At 44.0% G+C, this 17,788-nt stretch overlaps 1 protein-coding gene across 4 annotated transcripts in view; it reads right to left on the bottom strand.

Annotated features, from left to right (window-relative positions):
* LOC125460101 (transcription initiation factor TFIID subunit 4-like) overlaps window positions 1–17,788 on the bottom strand; it is a 445,881-nt gene that overhangs the window by 236,235 nt on the left and 191,858 nt on the right. For 3 of the 4 annotated variants that reach the window (XM_059651796.1, XM_059651795.1, XM_059651797.1), the window contains one exon: window positions 2,493–2,642. In XM_059651796.1, the coding sequence (XP_059507779.1) occupies window positions 2,493–2,642 (150 nt within the window). The remainder of the gene's footprint in view (window positions 1–2,492; window positions 2,643–17,788) is intronic. The other variant, XM_048547209.2, reaches the window with a different exon arrangement.

The raw sequence follows: 17,788 nt of genomic DNA, 5'->3' as shown, positions 1-17,788 counted from the left end.
TCTAACCTACACTATTCCATGTACGTCCATATGCTTATCCAATGACGACTTAAATGTACCTAAAGTTGGCGAATCTACTACCGTTGCAGGCAAAGCGTTCCATTCCCTTACTACTCTCTGAGTAAAGAAACTACCTCTGACATCTATCCTATATCTTTTACCCCTCAATTTAAAGCTATGCCCCCTCGTGCTCGCCGTCACCATCCTAGGAAAAAGGCTCTCCCTATCTACCCTATCTAACCCTCTGATTATTTTATATGTTTCAATTAAGTCACCTCTCAACCTTCTTCTCTCTAATGCAAACAGCCTCAAGTCCCTCAGCCTTTCCTCGTAAGACCTTCCCTCCATGCCAGGCAACATCCTAGTAAATCTCCTGTGCACCCTTTCCAAAGCTTCCACATCCTTCTTATAATGCGGTGACCAGAACTGTGCGCAATACTCCAAGTGCGGCCGCACCAGAGTTTTGTACAGCTTCATCATAACCTCTTGGTTCCGGAACGCGATCCCTTTTATTAATAAAAGCTAAAGCACTGTATGCCTTCTTAACAGCCCTGTCAACCTGGGTGGCAACTTTCAAGGATCTGTGTACATAGACACCGAGATCTCTCTGCTCATCTACACTACTAAGAATCTTACCATTAGCCCTGTACTTTGCCTTCCGGTTACTCCTACCAAAGTGCATCACCTCACACTTGTCTGCATTAAACTCCATTTGCCACCTCTCAGCCCAGCTCTGCAGCTTATCTATGTCTCTCCATACAACCCCTCAAGCCTGCTTCACCATTCAACATAATCATGACTTCTATCTTGGGGAAGGCAGTGGTATTGTGATAATGTCACTGGGTTAGTAATCTAGGTGCTTAGATTACTGTCCTGGGGACAAGAGTTCAAATACAACCGTGGCTGCAGGTAAAATATGAATTCAATTAATAACAACCTGGAATTAAAACTCGTCTCAGAAATGGTGACCATGAAATCATTGTTGGCTCTTGAATCTAACCCACTGAGCTCACCAATTCATTTTGTGAATGAATTCTGTCATCCATTTGGCCTGGCCTACATGTGACTCCAGGAGCACAGAAATGTAATTGACTCTTAACTGCCCTCTGTATGGCAGACTAAATCATTCAACTGTATCAAACTGCTGAAGGAAGTCAGTAATTGATTAAACTGGACAACCAGGAACAGACCTCCTAACAGAATTGTGGGTATATTAACACTTACAGCAGTTCGAGAAGAAGGTTCACCGTCACCTTTTCAAAGGCAATTAGGTACGGGCAATAATGCTGGCCTAATTAGTGACGCCACAACCTGTGAATGAAAAACCTTCCACTTTTCTGGTTCTCATATCTGTTGGTTCCCCCAGGAAACCAAACCTAAGTGCCCTTAACTTGCATGTTACTCTTTTGTGTGAAACCTTATCATATACCTTTTGAAAATCTCACTATACTACGACCATTTTTAGTCTATCTATCCTCCTAGTTCCATCCTGAAAATACTTCAATACATTTTTCAAACATAATTTCCCTTCCATAGAAACATCAACTTTGTTTGATTATATGCTGATTTCCTAGGTAGCCTTCATAATAGTTTGTACAAAGGCCAATAACCGACAAACAGAAATTGCTGGAAGAACTCAGCAGGTATGGCAGCATCGGTGGACAGAAATCAGATTTAATAGCTCAGGTCCAGTGACCCTTCTTCAAACCTTGTTTCTGATTTCCATCATCCGCGGTTGTTTCGGTTTTTTCCACCAAGACCAATGTCAGATTAACTGATCTGTGGCTCCTTCTTTTCTCTCTCCCTTTTTTCTTAGATAGCAGTACTGCATATAAGTTCATTAGACTGTAAGAAATACTTTGCCAGCTCCAAAATGGTTGGGATCAATCTAAAATCTCATGAATTTTGGAAGCAAGCAAACAGCATGGCATCCAAACCATTAGGTGAGTGGACAGAAAGAGAGAAGTCAAGTTCAAGTTCGAGGGTTCTAGAACATGTTGGTGAAAGGGCTGTGGAACCTATACATCAGCCCGAAGTATTGCACCCATTTAATCCTTACATAGATACTGAAGAAGCTGTTTGTGGGAACTGAGTTAATAAAAATCATTAATTCCATTCTTATCGTACTTTGTTCAGTCTCAAAAATGGAAACATGGGTCTTCCCATCCCTGCAGCAACTTGGAAGGTTTCAGAAAATTATAAAAGTTACATCACAAAAAAAAACACAGATTTTTACGGCAGCACAACCTTTGGGTTGGGATAGGGGTGGGGTGGGGGTGGTGGACATCAAAAGTGACATTGATATTAACAAGAAATACATTCAACCAGTCACAATCATTTTTTAAGCATGCGTCAAGATTCAGAAATGGTTGCAATAATTTGTGATGTCAACTAAAAAGAATGTCAAATCTATAAATGTCTACAAAAAAAATTATCAATATATTGCTGCAGCATATCTGTAAATGGAGTGCAGTACTTTCTATGTGCACTACCTGTCTGGTTACCTCGCCAGCTGCCATTCCCACCTCAATCGCTTGCGGTCCTGGAGAATCCAGTTTGCGTTTCTTGCGTGGGCCAATAGCAGCAAGTGCTGTTAGGTTTGCATCTCGTTGTCTCATCTGTGCCAGCTCCTGCTGCTGCATCTAGAGGAGTTAAATAGGTCAGGTTAGAAGACAGAGATAGTACAAACTGCAGATGCTGGAGAATCTGAGATAACAAGGTGTAGTGCTGGATGAACACAGCAGGCCAAGCTGCATCCGAGGAGCAGGAAGGCTGATGTTTCTGAAGAAGGGTCTAGGCTTGAAACGTCAGCCTTCCTGCTCCTCGGATGCTGCTTGGCCTGCTGCGTTCATCCAGGTTAGAAGACATCCCATTTTTTCACATCACTACAGACTAAATACATTGAAAAGGAGGGCTGTTCGTGAAAAAATAAATGTTAAAGGAGAATTTACTTTGAAAACGTAAAGTTTGTCAAGGTTGATGTTCAGAGAGACTTGAGTGTACTTGGACAAGCCACACAAAAAGTTCGCATGGACTGGATGAGACAGTTGAATTGTGATGAACAGCCGAGTAAACTGGGTCTGTATTCTCTGCAGTTTCAAAGAACAAGAGTTCATCTCACTGAAACATTGAAGGTCATGACGGACTTTTCAGGGCAGATACTAAGATATTGTTTCCCCTGGCCGGGTAAAGTGTAACAGGGGGGAAATTTAACAGGGAGGCACATCTTCAGGTAAAGGAGACGATTATTTGTGACTGAGATGTGTAGAAATTTCATCTGTTACAACCAAGACTGGATGAATGCACAGTCACTCTAGTCCCGTTACTCCATGAGTCACAACAAAAAATACAAATACTTGGCCCAGATACCACTATGCCAATTAAAAACCTAATCTGTTTGAACAATAAAATCAAATCAAAGTATTTTTTAAATAAACACAAACATTGGTTTGTAAACAAAACAAAACCTATTCAATGAAGGTACAATAATTAGTTAACATGCACAGTCAGAAATAGAGAAATACAAATGCTTATCCCTCTCCATCTCTCTCTCTCTCTCTCTCTCTCTCTCTCTCTCCAGAAAAAGAAAAAAAGAACAGATTTTCCTGCAGAGACTGATCAAAGAGTTATTTTTTCCAGAAAGCCAATGGGTTATTCTGGTAGGCAAGCAGATAAAGCATTCTGTGAATGAAAATCAATCGTACATACCAACTTACATTTACCTCATGTCTTTGGCAGACAGCCTGCACATCTTAGTTCACACCAAGGGCCATTCACCTATATCCCTGTGATTATTGACCTATATTAGCACCAGGAAAGCAACACCTTGATTTTAGAGATGCTCTTAAGATTTCCAAATTCCTCAACTGTCTCACCCTTCCAAATCTCTAAAACTTCCTCCATTCCCATATCTTCTCAGATCTCTACCGCTTCCAATTCTGATGTCTTAAGAACACTCGATCTTAAGTACTCCACTGGCAGTTCTTCACAACTCTGGAGTTCTGAAGAAAAGTCATATCAATCTCAAAACATTACCTCAGTTTGTCTCTCCACATATGCTGCCACACTTGCTGAGTTCCTCCAGCACTATGTTCATTTTTTCAGATCTCTACCGGTCGCAGTATTTTGCTTTTGTTATAAATGCAATTATTTGTTGCAAGTGAGACAGCGGTATGTCGCAAAAATGAAAATGAAATACACAGGATCTGAAGGGAACTAATTGCTTTAGAATAAGTGTTCTTAGATGGCTGGATAGGTAGCAAGCAGGGGGGATTTAGGTGGCTGGATAGGTAGCAAGCAGGGGGCATTTAGGTGGCTGGATAGGTAGCAAGCAGGGGGTATTTAGGTGGCTGGATAGGTAGCAAGCGGGGGCATTTAGGTGGCTGGATAGGTAGCAAGCAGGGGGGATTTAGGTGGCTGGATAGGTAGCAAGCAGGGGGATTTAGGTGGCTGGATAGGTAGCAAGCAGGGGGATTTAGGTGGCTGGACAGGTAGGAAGCAGGGGGGATTTAGGTGGCTGGATAGGTAGCAAGCAGGGGGATTTAGGTGGCTGGATAGGTAGCAAGCAGGGGGGATTTAGGTGGCTGGATAGGTAGCAAGCAGGGGGCATTTAGGTGGCTGGATAGGTAGCAAGCAGGGGGTATTTAGGTGGCTGGATAGGTAGCAAGCGGGGGCATTTAGGTGGCTGGATAGGTAGCAAGCAGGGGGGATTTAGGTGGCTGGATAGGTAGCAAGCAGGGGGATTTAGGTGGCTGGATAGGTAGCAAGCAGGGGGATTTAGGTGGCTGGACAGGTAGGAAGCAGGGGGGATTTAGGTGGCTGGATAGGTAGCAAGCAGGGGGATTTAGGTGGCTGGATAGGTAGCAAGCAGGGGGGATTTAGGTGGCTGGATAGGTAGCAAGCAGGGGGGATTTACGTGGCTGGATAGGTAGCAAGCAGGGGGGATTTAGGTGGCTGGATAGGTAGCAAGCAGGGGGGATTTAGGTGGCTGGATAGGTAGCAAGCAGGGGGGTATTTAGGTGGACTGTCCAAGGCAGCTGAAGGCTGTGCCACCAAAGGTGGAGCAGTTCAAACAGATTCATAGAAGCAGCGAGGGAAGGAAAGGAACGTGCAATTGGGCATGTAGTATGCGTGCTGGGGGAAGGCTGTGGAGAGACCTATAAACAAGTACAAGTACTCTGAGCTCTATGCAACTGTCAGAAGGAAGTCAGTGAAAACAAGCACAAAAGAGTATGGCTAAGACACAAGCTTGGGTGCAGGATTTATGGATCCAGAGAAGCCAAACAGGAAATGAGGCACGCTGAGTGTTTCAACAGCAATGAGGGTGAAATAAAGACAAAGTGGAAGTAGTCAGGGATAATGTCCAAAGTCAAGAGGTGCTTCAGCAGGGAAATATCATGAAACTCCTCCCACTGCCAGGGAGAAACAGGCTGAAAGTAACTGCCAAAAATCTAGGAGGAAATTTATTTTTAAATGGAGTAAGTTATGATGATCTGGAAAGCTCTGCCTGAAAGGCTGATGGGAGCAGACTCCATAGGCACTTCCAAAAACAAAAGTGAATAATTACTTGAAAAGGAGAAATTTTGACAACAATGAAGAAATAGCAGAAGGGAGTAGACTAAATGGGTACTCTATGTGACGAGCTGAATAGCCTCCAGTATGTGCAACTTACTAGGGTAGGGAATACGGAGAACTTAAAAGTTCAGAAGATAAAGAAAACTAAAGAGCACAGAATTCTGGGCAAGAGACAATGGGAACTGCAGATGCTGGAGATTCCAAGATAATAAAATGTGAGGCTGGATGAACACAGCAGGCCAAGCAGCATCCCAGGAGCACAAAAGCTGAAGTTTCGGGCCTAGACCCTTCATCAGAGAGGGGGATGGGAGAGGGTTCTGGAATAAATAGGGAGAGAGGGGGAGGCGGACCGAAGATGGAGAGTAAAGAAGATAGGTGGAGAGGGTGTAGGTGGGGAGGTAGGGAGGGGATAGGTCAGTCCAGGGAAGACGGACAGGTCAAGGAGGTGGGATGAGGTTAGTAGGTGGCTGGGGGTGCGGCTTGGGGTGGGAGGAAGGGATGGGTGAGAGGAAGAACCGGTTAGGGAGGCAGAGACAGGTTGGACTGGTTTTGGGATGCAGTGGGTGGGGGGGAAGAGCTGGGCTGGTTGTGTGGTGCAGTGAGGGGAGGGGATGAACTGGGCTGGTTTAGGGATGCAGTAGGGGAAGGGGAGATTTTGAAACTGGTGAAGTCCACATTGATACCATATGGCTGCAGGGTTCCCAGGCGGAATATGAGTTGCTGTTCCTGCAACCTTCGGGTGGCATCATTGTGGCACTGCAGGAGGCCCATGATGGACATGTCATCAAGAGAATGGGAGGGGGAGTGGAAATGGTTTGCGACTGGGAGGTGCAGTTGTTTGTTGCGAACTGAGCGGAGGTGTTCTGCAAAGCGGTCCCCAAGCCTCCGCTTGGTTTCCCCAATGTAGAGGAAGCCGCACCGGGTACAGTGGATGCAGTATACCACATTGGCAGATGTGCAGGTGAACCTCTGCTTAATGTGGAATGTCATCTTGGGGCCTGGGATGGGGGTGAGGGAGGAGGTGTGGGGACAAGTGTAGCATTTCCTGTGGTTGCAGGGGAAGGTGCCGGGTGTTGTGGGGTTGGAGGGCAGTGTGGAGCGAACAAGGGAGTCACGGAGAGAGTGGTCTCTCCGGAAAGCAGACAGGGGAGGGGATGGAAAAATGTCTTGGGTGGTGGGGTCGGATTGTAAATGGCGGAAGTGTTGGAGGATAATGCGTTGTATCCGGAGGTTGGTAGGGTGGTGTGTGAGAACGAGGGGGATCCTCTTGGGGCGGTTGTGGCGGGGGCGGGGTGTGAGGGATGTGTCGCGGGAAATGCGGGAGACGCGGTCAAGGGCGTTCTCAATCACCGTGGGGGGAAAGTTGCGGTCCTTAAAGAACTTGGACATCTGGGATGTGCGGGAGTGGAATGTCTTATCGTGGGAGCAGATGCGGCGGAGGCGGAGGAATTGGGAATAGGGGATGGAATTTTTGCAGGAGGGTGGGTGGGAGGAGGTGTATTCTAGGTAGCTGTGGGAGTCGGTGGGCTTGAAATGGACATCAGTTACAAGCTGGTTGCCTGAGATGGAGACTGAGAGGTCCAGGAAGGTGAGGGATGTGCTGGAGATGGCCCAGGTGAACTGAAGGTTGGGGTGGAAGGTGTTGGTGAAGTGGATGAACTGTTCGAGCTCCTCTGGGGAGCAAGAGGCGGCGCCGATACAGTCATCAATGTACCGGAGGAAGAGGTGGGGTTTGGGGCCTGTGTAGGTGCGGAAGAGGGACTGTTCCACGTAACCTACAAAGAGGCAGGCATAGCTGGGGCCCATGCGGGTGCCCATGGCCACCCCCTTAGTCTGTAGGAAGTGGGAGGAGTCAAAAGAGAAGTTGTTGAGGGTGAGGACGAGTTCAGCTAGGCGGATGAGAGTGTCGGTGGAGGGGGCCTGGTCGGGCCTGCGGGACAGGAAGAAGCGGAGGGCCTTTCTGGGCAACATTTATTCAGGGCACAGTTATGCACTCTGGAACTACTCCCTACATACTGTTCATTCTTTTCACCACCCTGCCACCTTTTTGAAAGCCTGGATCAGCAAAGACATCTTTATCACGTTTTCTGTTCAAGTAAACACTCCAGCACTAGCATGAATGCTTCCATAACATCAGAATAAGCCCTTCAGCCACTGTCTCTAAAATCACAAGCATCTTCCTGGCTAGGTCTTGCAATTACATTGCTGAATGGGGCTACACTTTTGCATTTAATGGAATCTCAGCTTGTACAAGTTTAGGCCTATTGGCTTCTGGCAGTTCCAAATGCAAATAAAGAACTTCTTTTGTTGAGATTTAGATTACTAGTGTAAATAACTTTCTTATTACGCTGCAAACCAGATTGGTTGGGGGTGGCATGCCGTTAGCCATTTTTTCCAAATGATGAATGCAATAGCACACGCACTAAATGAGCTATCACAAGGCACAACTTCCAGAAAGTAAAAGAGTAATTTAGTACCCTGTCCCAAGGCAGGTTTGGTCGTGGGGCACGAGAGTGGAACATAATATGGTGGGCCTTCTTAAAAAGAGGCAACGAGTCACTCTTCCAGGTTTTATAGCTAGTGTGTGAGACACTCCATTCAATACTGCCCTCAGTGACAGTTTGGGAAAATGTGGTAAACTATAACTTGCTAAGACCATAGATTAAAGATTTGATTCTTCATGTTCCACAGTTTCTAAAAGGTGGGGAGGGAGCAGAAAGGCAGGCTAAGGAGAGTAGGAGGGTGAGTTACCTTGGTGGGAATGGAGCAGGATAGGAGAAACAAAAGAGGGGCCAGAGGTTGAGTCTACAATTAGACTCAGTCTTTGAGGATTGGGAAAGGAGATTTCACCCAGTGAACTGGGCTACATAGTGTGTGTGAGATGTTCAGCATGTTGCTTAGCTCTTCCGCATCCACTCTCACTGCCTCAGACCATACATCCGAATGTTCTGAGGAAGGGTCACTGGACCTGAAACGTCGACTCTGTTTTGTCCTTCACGGATGCTGCCAGGCCTGCTGAGCTTTTCCAGCAACTTTGTTTTTGTGTAGTGCGAATGTAGTCTTGGCTATGAACTTCCTGCCAGCAACAAGTAAAACACTTGAACAGGGAGGGAATGACTGAAACAAAATGATAACTCTCACCACGTTCCCACCCTGGCAACAAAATCAAACAGCCATACAACATGTGGATCAGAAGACTTCCACTTCCTGCTTTCTTGTACTGCCAGCATTTGCTAATGGGACCAGACACAATGGCGTATGAAAGGACCACATTCAGAACTGCAGTGCAGACACCATGCAGTGCATCTCCTCTGATCCGCCAGACTAACTGAGTCAGAATGTCAGTCAAAGCTATGGCCCATTTAGATGCTTACATCCAGCTGCTTAGCTTGGGAATGTCACTTGCCTCAATGGAACCTTTGAAAAACACCAAATCAATCGTGACTTCAGAGTGTTTCTTCACACCCCTTCATTGCAAACTTAAATGGCAATGAGCAGTGTCCTGTAATTGCCTTCGCTCTTGATAATGCTGGTTCATAAAGTATATTAATAAACAGTTAAAAACATTAAATAAAAGTCATGTTCAGACTCGGTGACTTGCTTTCTGCAAATCTTGGCCAAATTCTGATGGCCTGGTACAGTCACAATGCATTAACCTGGATGAGTGGATGTCTCGGCTTTGGCTCTGTACTGTTCTACTCTGAGAACTGGCAATGTGCATTAATCATTTAAATAATCGCATCACTCCTAACCAAGCTAGAAAAAATCCCAAGACTGTCTGAATTTCAGAGATCGACATCATACATTTTCTCTCCTTCATATTCCTCCATTTTGACTTTCTCTTCAGAATCACACGTCTTTTGACCCCATTTACACTAGTAGCTACAGCTATAGTTTTATCAGTGTCGTTATGACTAGACACAGAATTGGCCCATTAATAATGGTCAGTACAAGTAGAGAAAAACATATAGTTTTATAATTGGACATTATCACATCAGAATATTTAGATAGATACACGCACTGTGTGTATCCCTGTTTCATCTGAGAACATTATTGGATCTTCACTCCTTGTGGTAAACCTCGTAGAAGGTCAACTATCATTTCAAAAAAAAGTCTTGCTCTTCCTGCTGACCTATTAAAATGTTCTCCACCCAACAATTTAATGCCTCCCTTCTCATTTCGGTCTTCTCTTGTACAGGTAAACCAATCTATCTCATTCACTATCAGTACTGCCCCTGGATTAACCATCCAGGTTTATTCCATTTCTTCAAGGAAAATAGTAGATCCACTCACTTGGTATTGCCCCTGTGGGGAAAGACAGGATCCTACTCAAGATCATTCACAACTCATCAAGCACAGTAGCTCACTGCTTAATGTCCCAGGATGCCAGCAGCCTGGGTTCAATTCAGCAGTGGGTGACTGGGTGAAGTTTGCACATTCTCCCCCCGTCTGTGTCAGGTCCCACTGATGTTGCACAAACACATAGTAGTCATCAAAAGACAGCGCTGAATAACTGGCACTTAGACTGATTGGTATGGTTCTGGTTGAGGGATGGACATTGCCACTCAGCCAATTTTGAGTTCTTCTGCATAATCGTATCACAGGATCTTCAACCTCCATTCACACATGGGAGTAGGGCCTCGGTATCACCTGAGAGACAACATGCCACCTCTGACAACTCAACACTCCTTCAGTACCTGGGGTTAGCCTGGATTATGTATGAAACTCATGGAAGAATCTTTCAGCTTCTAACTCAGAGCTAAGTGTGTTTCTAAATGGAAATCAGATGAAGAAAATCTCATTTACCCTCAGTATTTACTTTGAGAGACCATGCAAAGAGGCAGTTTCCAAATTCCATCATTTATGTACCAAGTTACTGTGATCTGGAATGTGCTGTACAAAGGGAGATGGATATTGGCTTAATACCAACATTTGAAAGGCAATTAGATAAATGCTTGGAGAGGAAAACAATACAGGTTTATGAAGGAGCAAGGGAAAGCCTAACTAACTGCAAAAAGAGACAGCAGAGTCATGATGGGCTGATTGACCTCTACTGGCAGAATATTCATCAATGAAATGCAAGAATATATTCCACCATACTGTTACATGGTTACAGAAACTGGGGTTTGTTTGAGAATGGACTGAGAAGGAACAAGATCTGGTTTATGGAACATTACATGAAGAAAGGAATGTTCAAAAGAAGGAGAAAGGATGGTTACAGCCTGTGTGTAAACTCAATAAAAATAGACAAAATATTTCAAATTTAGTTGTTGACAACAGATAAAACAGGTCAGGGTATTTGTCTTAATCCACCACCACACCTCAATCTCTTTCAAGAATCGTTCTAAATGGCAGCGTTTGGAACCAGCCATCTCATGTGCCCTTTAAGAAGCAGATATCAATGGTGACTGAGGCTTTCTTCATTTACAAAGGTCAAGGAGCAGCGGCAAGCCTGTGAGCAGTCATTTAAAATTCGATTGATCCCCATTTGTAGTCAGGCCAAACAGCGTAAAAGACATTCAGCTATTTTGTAATTGCAAAGGCTGCAAGGCAACAGTAAATATAAGTGCACACATCTAAGATGTGTAGATGTTTGCACTTTGATTCCAGGCATCTTTAGTACCATCATTTTATTGTTGGTGAAGAGAGACCACATTCAACAAAGCATTGTACATGCAAATGGGAGTGGAATAGCTAACAAATGAGCATCGGCAAAACAAAAAAAATTCTACACTTGAGCTGAAGCAAAATTATGATTTTGTTTTTTGTAAAGCCAGGATTGAACAGGACAATGTTCCACACTGTGGGGAAGTGGATGAGAGGTTCAAACATAATTAGCCAAAACTGAATGCCTCTTCCTTCTCTTTACTGAAAGATTATTCATTTCCAAATGTGTTGGTCCTTGCCTCTATATTCTTCCACAATGAGTGGTTTATCCCATAACACAGAACAGTTAGATATTCAGTCCATCAGAATTGCACTGCTCTGTCAGAGTAATACAGTCAGTCCCACATCCCTGCAACTTTCCCTCTTTCAACTGTTTATCAAATTCATTTTTAAAGGCTTTGACTGAATCTGCTATATTAACTACCTTATGAGACAATGAATTTCACATCCTAACAACTGATTGTCAATAAAGGTGCTTTCTTATATAGCCACTGTGTCTTTTGCTAAATGGTTTAAATCTGTGCCCACTGGTATTCAAGCACTGGAAAAGCTTAATCTATTTTTATTTTTTCAAAAACACCACGTAGTACACATCTCTCTCAAATTTCTTCTTAACCTTCTTTGCTCTGAAGAAATTTACACCAGTTTCTATAGCCTTGGTACAATGTTGAATCATTCAACCTTAACTATGTTGAAGATGCTACATATATCCAAGTTATTGTTGTTGCAACAGAAATTGATTGGCACAGGAGAAACTAGGGGTAAGTGAGATATTAAACGTATGTATGGAAACACTTAAAGATGACAACTCTGAACACTGAACAGGAACAGGAGCACAATCCTATAATTATTCTGATTAATGTTAACCAAGATTCAGGCTTTGTAAAAAACATACAAGTCGATTTAGAGAGATGTGCTCCCACGGGATTACAGCAAAGCTCACCCCCAACCTTTAGGGATAGGTGCAAAATTTAGGCACTACATATGCCAGTTAACAGATGCTTACTATTGCTTGCAGCATTGGGACTGCTTTTTTTGGAAGAAAACACCACATTGCTTGGATACGGGCTACAGTTACTAGGGTAGCCAGTCACCCTGAATACACTGGATGAATTAATGCCTAATGGGAGTAAGATGAAAACTCAGCCAGTCATACAAGTTAGACGATACAGAAGAGACCCTTTGAGCCATCAAGTCTGTGCTATCCTATCCACATTAAGCCCACCTTCCGGCACTTGGCCCATAGCCTTGAAATATTATGACATTTCAAGTGTTCATCCACGTACTTTTTTAAGGTTGTGAAGTTTCCCAGCTCTTCTGCCTTCGCAGACAATACATCCCAGATTCTCACCAGCCTCCGGGTGAGAAGTTGTTTCAATTCCCCTTTACACTGCCTGCCCTTCACGTTAAATGATGCCCCCTTATAAATGATCTTTCAATTAAGGGGAACAGCTGCTTCCTATCCACCCTGTCCATGTCCCTCATAATCTAATACAACTCAATTAAAACTCCCCCGCTTGCCTTGTTACTTCTTCCAAAGTGCATCACCTCACACTTTTCAGGTAAATTACATCTGCCACTGAGTTGCCTGTTTGTCCAATCCATCTATAGCTTTGTGTAAACCATGACTTTCTTCCTCACTGTCAACCACCGGGCCAATCTTTGTGTCATCCACAAACTTACCTATCATCTGCCCCATATTTTCCTCTTCATTGCTTACATATCACAAACAATAAGGGACCCAGCACTGATCTCTGTGGTACACCACTACACAGTGGGCGCCAGTCACATAATCAACCTCCTGACACTACCACAAAGGCAATTATGGATCCTAAAATTTTAATTAGGTTTTTAAATTAAAAAAAACTTTGACCCTGAATTAATTCCAGGAGACAAAAGGTTGCCTCACGCAGTCCTCTCTCACAGTTAGATTCAAAAGCAGAGTTCACTTTTCCATCCAACTTCTAACGCTTAGGATAGAGCGTAAGAAACACTACCTGAGCAATGACTGCATAATTCATAACCCCATGCATATTTAGACAGTCACAAATCCCCAACTCAAAATCCCACGTTCAGAGTCATCACTACCTAAACTGAAACCCTGGGCACATTCAGAGTCACAGCTTCCCAACTCAAAATACCAGGCGCTCTTTGATTCTTAGTCAGAATATCCAGCTGTATGTTAGAGGATTATCTCTCAATCCAGGCCAACATTCAATTCTGTAAAGGGAATCTTTCGAAAGAGACATTAAACCAAGATCCTACCAGCCCCTTTCAGGAGAATGTAATGGTGCACTTTGAAGAAGTGCCAGGATCATCACCTCAGAGTCCTGAACAATATTTATCCGTCAAATAGCACATAAGACAGGCTTAGTCACTATCTCATCGCAATCTGTGGCTTGCTTATTTTGTCAATCTCAAAATCACAATGCAAGACTGCACAGAATACATTACCCATTATGGACCAATTGTAAATGAGAAATCAATTACATTCAATAGAATAGGATTCAATGAAGATTTAAGTTTTCATGAAAGTGGAAATTCTTAATGACAAAGGGATGCAGAAAAACTGAAACGAGCAAACTGCTCACTGTGCAAATGGGGTTGATGCCCAGGGCACTGGGTTTAAAGTAATAAATTTAGGGGAACTTACAAAACAAAAACAGCAATTGGAAAGGCATGCAATTGTACAGCATGATCATCATTGTTAGTAGTCCTTCAGTTTAAGGAGGACATCTAAACACAGTCGTTGGTTTTTGCTGGGGGTCTTTTTGTAATTCAACAGTCTGATTCTCAAATCTGTAGACCCATGTGCAAGATGCCCTGTAAGATGGGGTACCGATATCCTGGGGGGGAAATTTGCTAAGGCTATTCGGGTGGGTTTAAACTAATTCAGCAGGACGATGGGAACTAAAATTGTAGTTCGACAATAGAAAATGTTGAGAGTAGGGGGGGTCCGAGATAAAGTTTCAGGGATGCAAGATGGCACCAGCAAGCAAGACGTTGGTTTGAAGTGTGTCTACTTCAATGCCAGGAGCGTCCGGAATAAGGTGGGTGAACTTGCAGCATGGGTTAGTACCTGGGACTTTGATGTTGTGGCCATTTCGGAGACATGGATAGAGCAGGGACAGGAATGGTTATTACAGGTTCCGGGATTTAGATGTTTCAGTAAGAACAGAGAAGATGGTAAAAGGCGGGGGAGGTGTGGCATTGTTGGTCAAGGACAGTATTACAGCTGCAGAAACTGAGGTAGTATGGGCTGAGGTTAGAAACAGGAAAGGAGAGGTCACCCTGTTGTGAGTTTTTTATAGGCCTCCGAATAGTTCCAGAGATGTAGAGGAAAGGGTAGCAAAGATGATTGGCGATAGGAGTGAGAGAGACAGAGAAGTTGTCATGGGGGTCTTCAACTTTCCAAATATTGACTGGGAACACTATAGTTCGAGTACTATAGATGGGTCAGTTTTTGTCCAGTGTGTGCAGGAGGGCTTCCTGACACAGTATGTAGATAGGCCAACAAGGGGCGAAGCCACATTCGATTTGGCACTGGGTAATGAGCCCGGCCAGGTGTTGGATTTGGAAGTAGGTGAGCACTTTGGTGATAGCGATCACAATTCTGTTATGATTACTTTAGTGATGGAAAGGGATAGGTGTATACCACTGGGCAAGAGTTATAGCTGGGAGAAAGGCAATTACAATGAGATTAGGAGAGATTTAGGGAGCATAGAATGGGGAAGGAAACTGCAGGGGATGGGCACATTAGAAATGTGGAGCTTATTCAAGGAAAAGCTCCTGTGTGTTCTAGATAAGTATATACCTGTCAGGCAGGGAGAAAGCTGCTGAGTGCGGGAGCCGTGGTTTACGAAGGAGGTGGAATGTCTGGTCAAGAGGAAGAAGAAGGCTTATGTTAGGATGAGATGTGAAGGCTCAGTTAGGGCACTTGAGGGCTACGAAGTAGCCAGGAAAGACCTAAAGAGAGAGCTCAGAAGAGCCAGGAGGAGACATGAGAAGTTGCTGGCGGATAGGATCAGGGTAAACCCTAAGGCTTTCTACAGGTATTTAAGGAATAAAAGAATGACGGAAGTAAGGTTAGGGCCAGCAAGGATAGTAGTGGTAAGGTGTGTGTGGAGTCAGATAAGATAGGGGAAGCACTAAATGAATATTTTTCAATGGTATTCACTCTAGAAAACCACAATGTTGTCGAGGAGAATACTGAGATACAGGCTACTAGACTAGGTGGGATTGAGGTTCACAAGGAAGAGGTATTAGAAATCCTACAGAGGGTGAAGATAGATAGGTCCCCTGGGTCGGATGGGATTTATCCTAGGATCCTCTGGGAAGCCAGGGAGGAGATTGCCAAGCCTTTGGCATTGATCTATAACTCATCATTTTCCAAAGGAATAGTGCCAGATGACTGGAGGAAAGCAAATGTGGTTCCCCTGTTCAAGAAGGGGAGTAGAGACAACCCTGGTAATTATAGACCAGTGAGCCTTACCTCAGTTGTTGGTAAAGTGTTGGAAAAGGTTATAAGGGATAGGATTTATAATCATCTAGAAAAGAATAAATTGATTAGGGATAGTCAGCACGGTTTTGTGAAGGGAAGGTTGTGCCTCACAAACCTTATTGAGTTCTTTGAGAACGTGGCCAAACAGGTAGATGAGAGTAAACCTGTTGATGTGGTGTATATGGATTTCAGCAAGGCGTTCGGTAAAATTCCCCACAGTAGGCTATTGTACAAAATGCGGAGGAATGGAATTGTGGGAAATATAGCAGTTTGGATCGGAAATTGGCTTGCTGAAAGAAGACAGAGGGTGGGAGTTGATGGGAAATGTTCATCCTGGAGACCAGTTACAAGTCGTGTACTGCAAGGGTCGGTGTTGGGTCCACTGCTGTTTGTCATTTTTATAAATGACCTGGATGAGGGCGTAGAAGGATGGGTTAGTAAATTTGCAGACGACACTAAGGTCGGTGGAGTTTTGGAAAGGGTGCACAGGAGATTTACTAGGATGTTGCCTGGCATGGAGGGAAGGTCTTACGAGGAAAGGCTGAGGGACTTGAGGCTGTTTGCATTAGAGAGAAGGTTGAGAGGTGATTTAATTGAAACATATAAAATAATCAGAGGGTTAGATAGGGTGAATTGGGAGAGCCTTTTTCCTAGGATGGTGACGGCGGGCACGAGGGGGCATAGCTTTAAATTGAGGGGTGAAAGATATAGGACAGATGTCAGAGGTGGTTTCTTTACTCAGAGAGTAGTAAGGGAATGGAACACTTTGCCTGCAACAGTAGTAGATTCACCAACTTTAGGTACATTTAAGTCGTCATTGGATAAGCATATGGATGCACATGGAATAGTGTAGGTTAGATGGGCTTCAGATCGGTATGATAGGTCGGCACAACATCGAGGGCCGAAGGGCCTGTACTGTGTTGTAATGTTCTATGGTGGGATTAAGAGTTCAGAGTTTGATTCCTTTTCTTTAGTTCTCTGTCACCACTCTGCCTTGTCACTAAGATGCTGTGATCCAAAACACAATGACCTGGATGGACAAGTTGTCACCATCTGAATGTTTACAGCGTGCTCCTCTCACTTATGAATGCTAATGCTGTCACACCAAAAGGAGAGCTTCAGCATGGCTAGGTAACGTCTTCTTTGCCTTCTGGCCATTGAAATGTTGGGGAAACAGGGCCTTGTGCTGAAAATGGTTTTTGGAAATCCAAACAGTGGAATGCAGTTAATTTTCCAGGAGTTTTGTCTGAATTCTTGTAGGGTTGACTTCAAGACTGACAATAAACTTTGCCCTCCCATGGAAATTGTAGTACGGATATTTCTGATGCAAGTTCTTTTGTTTCTCCTCTGTGTCAGTGATACACAATCCAGGTCTCACTGCAGCACACGAGAGTGGGGAAATCAATTGCTTTGTACACCAGGACATTCAGTTACTTGGAGATCATTTTGGGTCAAACACACACTGCCAAAGTTTACTGAAGGCTGAGCAGGTGCAACTAATCTGGTATTGCATCTTGTCAATGGTGACCAGTTGAGAGAGGTGATGGCTCAAGTATGAGAAGTCTTCAACATTTCCCAGAATCTCTCCTTCAATATATCTGTGAAGTGGAATGTTTAGCTGACCTGACGTGGGTCGATATGAGATTTTTGTTTTGGCAACAATAAAGGAAAGGGTCTAGACCCGAGACATCAGCTTTCCTGCTCCTAAGATGCTGCTTGGCCTGCTGTGTTCATCCAGCTTCACACCTTGTTATCAAAGGAAAGGTTTTGTTTCTTATATGCAACATTGAAGAGACTGAGCAACTTACAAATCTGGTGCGGTGTGGGCAATGACACCGCAGTCATCTGCAAACTGTAAGTCATGTTTATCTATGATGGTCAGTTTAGATTTGACACATAGGTGACTTGAGATTAAAGAGTTTTCCATGTAGATGGTATTTAATACGACACCAGAGGACAATTGATCTTTGATAAGGTGAACAGCAATTGTCAGATAGATTCTAAATAGTAAGGGGCTATCACATTGCTTGACCCCAATCCAGACTC

Source organism: Stegostoma tigrinum, chromosome 16 (genome assembly GCF_030684315.1).
Source record: "Stegostoma tigrinum isolate sSteTig4 chromosome 16, sSteTig4.hap1, whole genome shotgun sequence".
In the NCBI taxonomy this organism is placed as follows: Eukaryota; Metazoa; Chordata; class Chondrichthyes; order Orectolobiformes; family Stegostomatidae; genus Stegostoma; species Stegostoma tigrinum.
Note: the sequence above shows the minus strand (reverse complement) of the source record. Positions and strands in the feature narration are given on the sequence as shown.